Here is a 6,000-nt window from a genome sequence, read left to right as displayed (position 1 = left end):
ATAGAAACACTGTAGAAAGTGTCATGCTTTAGTCAACATGCATAATACCTTCCATATATGAGCTTTACCGCCCCACTCTCTCTCTCTCTCCGCACTCTCTCTCTCCTAGATGTTTTAATGTTATAACAATGTCATAACATTTATATCATAAAAGTTGACATGATTCACCATTTCTGTAGACTATTGGGGTTTAAGTTTAAGTTTAACAAACATAATAAATTATTATAGTGGAAAATAATGGAGCAAAACGTGCAAAAATGCAATTCTGAGGTCAATGACCCCTCAAGGTCACCAGAGGTCAGTCAGAAAGTGGTTCCATGTCTGAAATCAAACCTTGGGGTGTGTAGATGATATGCTGAAAGTTTCATGCTTTAGTCATAAAATGCACAATTGGTTTGGTTATCCGCCGCACTAAGAGGGGGGATTTAAGGAGATCATGTAAAACAAAAACAAAAAAAGTTGTCCAATAGTCCGTGGCATATAATGCATATCAAACTGGGAATAAGGTTGAGAATCACTATCGCTTTACTGAACTCGCAGAGGGCATGCTGGGGCCTGCTCTTCAACGCAGCTCACCCTTCACGCCACTAGAGGGTGCATGCGGACCCGTCACAAGCCATGCTATGTAATGTCCGCTGTGGAGAGGAATGTTCATACAATGAGAGTCTGTGTGCAGCAGCAGCAGCTCGGTGCACCATTCGGACAAATGACTGTCAATGGAATACTCACACACAGATCGGTTCGTGGCGCGACGGTTCCGTGCGTTTCGGGCGCCTTGGTGTAATTCTGCTCCCAGGTTCGAACGGATCACACGCGGGACAAAAGTGAAAAGCGAGTATAATTGCAGAACATGTCGTGAGTGTTGAAGTTTGGTGGTTTTTGAACCCTCTTCAGGATGTCTTATTGTTTGCGGTTCGCGTAGTTTGGATTTGTAGTAAGTAGTCTACTATTTTTGATTGTTACATTGTAGGCTATGATTAATGTGATTTCTAAGCGTGTCACGTTATTAATTAAGATAAAGTAGGTGGACGATGCGCCAGTGTACCCGCGAGTCCTTTTGTGGAAAGATAAGTTCTGCGTGACAGGATTTTGAATGAACCTAAAGATTCATATTGAATATAATTTATTTCCGAGCAAATGGAGGTGGGGTCTCGGAGGCATTTATTAATAAGGCTACTGGACCAAATGGACGTTTTGTATTTATAGTGAACATTTTTTTTGTTTTTCTTTCTATCACACGCGCCGACACATTCGAGCACATATTTTAGCCAATGTTCTTTCAATGGACTCACAGCCTTGGCCCCTAGACCACCACAGCCTGGCCCCTAGATCACCAGTCTCCTTCCATGAGCGCATCATTGGGGCCCCTCTCACCTCCAGTCCAGCGGACGCCGGTTCCTTTTCATAAACTTCTCGGGGGCCACCAACCAGCATCATTGTCATCATCAGTTCTCACCGGGGACCACCGGTGGTGTTGATGGGAGAAGCCACTCCCGTGCAGCAGCCCACTGCGGGGGGATTCATACCGATGTTGGGGGGACTCGGCATGGGTTCGATGCCTGGCGGCGGGGGCCCTAACAGGGGCCCCTCTGCGGTGCCGCAGCTGCACAGCGCCATAGTGGAGCGCCTCAGGGCCCGCATAGAGGCATACAGGCGCCACCAATCCACCTGCGAGAACCGCTACCAGCGGGGCCAGGTGGAGACCTCGGACCGGGAGCACGAGAGCACCCTGCACCTCCTCAACATAGTCCACCAGGGGCCCGGGAGCAGGAAGGCCAAGGGCAGCCGGGGGGCGGCGGCTTCCAACCAGCAACCTCCTGAATACAACCGGGGGGCCAACGGAGAGCAGAGCTTGAAGAGCCAAGGCTCCTCTGAGGGCGAGCAAAAGCTCAACACGCGGATAGCTGTGAGTATTTCATGTTGTGTGATAATGATGATGATGATGGTGATAAGACAAGGTGTTTGTTGTTATTGACTATGTGCTTTCAGTGCAGCTCAAATACAGTAGGCCTGTGATTATCATCAGCCTTTTGAGGACCCCAAGGACCCCCAGTTTGATATGATACTGTAAAATCCTTTGTGCTAATTCAACTCTCAGAGTTCTGGACCCATAAGCATCCATTCGGTTCCAAACTATCAATCTGGGGACCCCCTGGAAACCCCTTAAAAAACCCCGGGGGTGGGGGGGGGGGGTACTCACTCATGTCGGATGAGAGAGATTTGGTACCCAAAACTCCACCCAATCTCGGGGGGGGGGGGGGGGGGGGGGGGGTTATGCGGGTCATGCAGGTCATTGAGATGTTTTGCATTTGGTTGACAATCACGTCAACATGGCTACTGTGCAGCGGCTTCAAAGAACCCAAACACATGAACACTGTACAGCTTGTTCAGCTCATTGAATAGACCCTGTTGTCTCATTTTAAAGCACTGGATATTTCATACAGAGTGTGTGTGTGTGTGTGTGTGTGTGTGTGTGTGTGTGTGTGTGTGTGTGTGTGTGTGTGTGTGTGTGTGTGTGTGTGTGTGTGTGTGTGTGTGTGTGTGTGTGTGTGTGTGTGTGTGTGTGTGTGTGTGTGTGTGTGTGTGTGTGTGTGTGTGTGTGTTGCGTGCGTGCGTGCGTGCGACATGAAAACATTGTCTCTCGAGGGAGGACAGTTACCTGTCATGTCTTTCTCATACTGTAAACAATACACGAGTAGAGTGTGTTTACTCAGCTCTCCCTTGATAATTGGACATCATATGTTATGTTGAAACAACATGACATTTTCCACCATTTAAACAGTGAAACTCAGCTCTGACAGTTTACAAATGTAACCCAAAACCATTTGGTGACATTTCTTTTGTACTCTCTCTCCGAGTTACAAAAGTGTAAAAGTAAAAGTGAGGATTTTTCCTTTTTCATAGTTTTTATTTTACTACTGTATATTATTAGGGCCACATGCTTTATTGATAGGCTATTGTTAAACATATGAAAAGTCATTGTTTGCCTGTCAATATCAATGTACAGTAGAGCAGCAGAGTTTTCATTTAGGCAACTAGCTGTCTCTCAACCAGCTAGCTAATCACATTCACAGGTTTAGTCCCAGACTAGATGTCCAAAGTGAACATCAGAAATACTCTGGTTCCCCAGGAGTCAATCTGAGAACCATTGTGTAATGTAATCCATAATCCAATATACTGTAACTAGCACATGTGCAGTGGTGGGAGGTGGTCTCCCTACACTACCATTGAGACATATTAGACCCTGGTGTCAGGTAGGATACCTACTACTGGTGGACAAGTAGCCCTGCCTGAAGCTTATAGGGGCTAAATTATCTTACACTAGCAGAGGGTTCCATCTCGGAAGAGCGGTAGCTACAGTAGGTAGAAATTTGGTCTCCCACACAGGAGATCCGGGTTTGTATCCCGGTTGTTAGACTGCTTAGAAGAGAGTGTGAAGATATAATATGGCTGGGCAATTTGATTTCAAATCAATATCACGATTATTTAAAACTTTTCCCTCGATTCCAAAAATGCAATATAGTTGATAATTAAAAACTATTTGAATGTTTTCGTGTTGATTTGTTAATATAAGAAATATTTCAAAACAAATGGCCTGATTATTCGTTTTAGATGAAGTGTGGTAGAGGTTTGGATATATTCTGGGTTAAGTGCCCGGCCCCTCTAGGAGGGAGACGGAATAACCCATGGAGGAAGGCCGGTGTCCCTGGGAGCGCTGATAGCACTCACTTCCTGTGTGCCATCTGTTAAGAGATGTGAAGATTTATCTAGTTGTTTTCTTTGAATGTGCACCAGGGGAGTTTGACATCCAGACTGCAGGCGATGGGACACGTCCCAAGAAATGTTTCAGTAGAACATCCAGAAAGGGGTGAGAGCTCACATGGTTCTGCTTTAGCTTTCTTTTAAATGGAAAAACAAACATCGTCTGGGCCTCGTAGACTTTCGTTTCCAGCAAAAGTCTATGAGACTTACAGTATGAGACTGAAAGAAAAAAAGGCACTGGGTACAAGTTGTGACAGCCTAGGCAACATGGATCATAACGGTATAACTGGTCAACATGATGCAGTGTAATCCATGTTCTGTGATTGTAAATTGTAAGACAGTGGTTCTCAAACTTTTCAAAATAACCAACCCCCACATTTGGCACATTAATATGTATTGACCACTGACCCCCACCTGAAAGTAATTAGTGCCATGGTCCCATAGAATTAGATGACAGTGAAGTGACAATTCAAGTGACCTTTAATTACCTTTTATAATACCAAAAAAGGTCTAATGTTGGCCAAATTGTCAAATTGGGGGGGGGGGGCACCACCTGAAAAGGTTGAGAACCCTCACCTATTTCTAGTAGTGAAGCAACTTTCTGTTTATTCACCACCATAAATAGAAAAAAATCACACCCGTGTGAACTGAGTGGTGTAAGGTCTTATATAGCCTGTCTGACGTAATGAAATCATGTCTGACGTAATGAAATCACACCCGGGTGAACAGGGTGAACATAGCAACCATGCTCATTTTTTCTGCACTAACACAGCCAGTTGTAGGAGTGGTTTACACCACTCAAAAACAGATGCCTCATTGGCCGCTGCAGTTCGTTGGAGCGATGTGTGTTGAAGGAGGGGCGGAAGAATTTACACTGGGGAAGGAAGGAAGTGTGGAAGGCACGTTACGTCACGCTGCCACTCAAGTGATTACTGGCCAATCACAGCGCATCTTTTCCTGGACGGAAGTGTGGGAGGAACGTTACGTCACGCTGCCACTCAAGTGATTACTGGCCAATCACATTACATCTTTTCCGGGACTTACAGACCCGAACATGTGCTCTGTGATGCACGCGCATGCTTCCGCGGTGCTTCGCAAGGAATCTCGGGAAAGTTTTGCCCTCCCTTGAGCACATACGCTCCAGAGCTGGAAAGGACGTCTGCGTTTATATGTCTATGTTCACCACCACAGTAGCTGTGTAGCTACTAGTAGTGAAGCAACACTTTCTGTTTATTCACCACCATCACTGGTAGCTGTGTAGCTTCTAGTAGTGAAGCAACTTTCTGTTTATTCACCACCACCACCACTGGTAGCTGTGTAGCTTGAAGCCTTCTAGTAGTGAAGCAACACTTTCTGTTTATTCACCACCACCACTGGTAGCTGTGTAGCTACTAGTAGTGAGGCAACTTTCTGTTTATTCACCACCACCACTGGTAGCTGTGTAGCTACTAGTAGTGAGGCAACTTTCTGTTTATTCACCACCACCACTGGTAGCTGTGTAGCTTCTAGTAGTGAGGCAACTTTCTGTTTATTCACCACCACCACTGGTAGCTGTGTAGCTACTAGTAGTGAGGCAACTTTCTGTTTATTCATCACTGGTAGCTGTGTAGCTACTAGTAGTGAGGCAACACTTTCTGTTTATTCACCACTGGTAGCTGTGTAGCTACTAGTAGTGAGGCAACACTTTCTGTTTATTCACCACCATCACTGGTAGCTGTGTAGCTTCTAGTAGTGAAGCAACTTTCTGTTTATTCACCACCATCACTGGTAGCTGTGTAGCTACTAGTAGTGAGGCAACTTTCTGTTTATTCACCACCACCAATGCGTGCTGTGTAGCTTCTAGTAGTGAGGCAACTTTCTGTTCTGTGTTCATGGTCTTTCACTGCAGCAGAACAGAGTGAAGGAACCAATGGTGGAAAGTAACTAAGTACATTATTTACTACATACTGTTCTTAACTACAATGTTGAGGTAGGTTTTTTACTTTACTGGAGTATTTCCAGGTTTCAATACTTTTACTTCTACTCCACTACATCTCACATCACACATCTCACATCAGATCTACAAGCTCACTGTGCTTGTAGATCTGCTATTTTCAAAAGATTTGTATACATTTTAAAACTTCTGAAATGGGACATTCTGCATAATGAGTACTTTTACGTTTGTACTCTAAGCATATTTCGACACCAAGTTTTGTACTTTTACTCTAGACAATGTTTAATCACGGACTCTGACTTGTG

At 45.0% G+C, this 6,000-nt stretch overlaps 1 protein-coding gene across 1 annotated transcript in view; it reads left to right on the top strand.

Annotated features, from left to right (window-relative positions):
* The first annotated feature begins 698 nt into the window (after positions 1-698).
* The window catches only part of maml2 (mastermind like transcriptional coactivator 2), a 74,588-nt gene continuing 69,286 nt past the window's right edge, over positions 699-6,000 (top strand). The window contains exon 1 of the mRNA XM_079515002.1: positions 699-1,906. Coding sequence (XP_079371128.1) covers positions 1,478-1,906 — 429 coding nt within the window. The 5' untranslated portion in view covers positions 699-1,477. The remainder of the gene's footprint in view (positions 1,907-6,000) is intronic.

The sequence above is a fragment of the Electrona antarctica genome (assembly GCF_951216825.1).
Source record: "Electrona antarctica genome assembly, chromosome: 11".
Taxonomy (NCBI): domain Eukaryota; kingdom Metazoa; phylum Chordata; class Actinopteri; order Myctophiformes; family Myctophidae; genus Electrona; species Electrona antarctica.
Note: the sequence above shows the minus strand (reverse complement) of the source record. Positions and strands in the feature narration are given on the sequence as shown.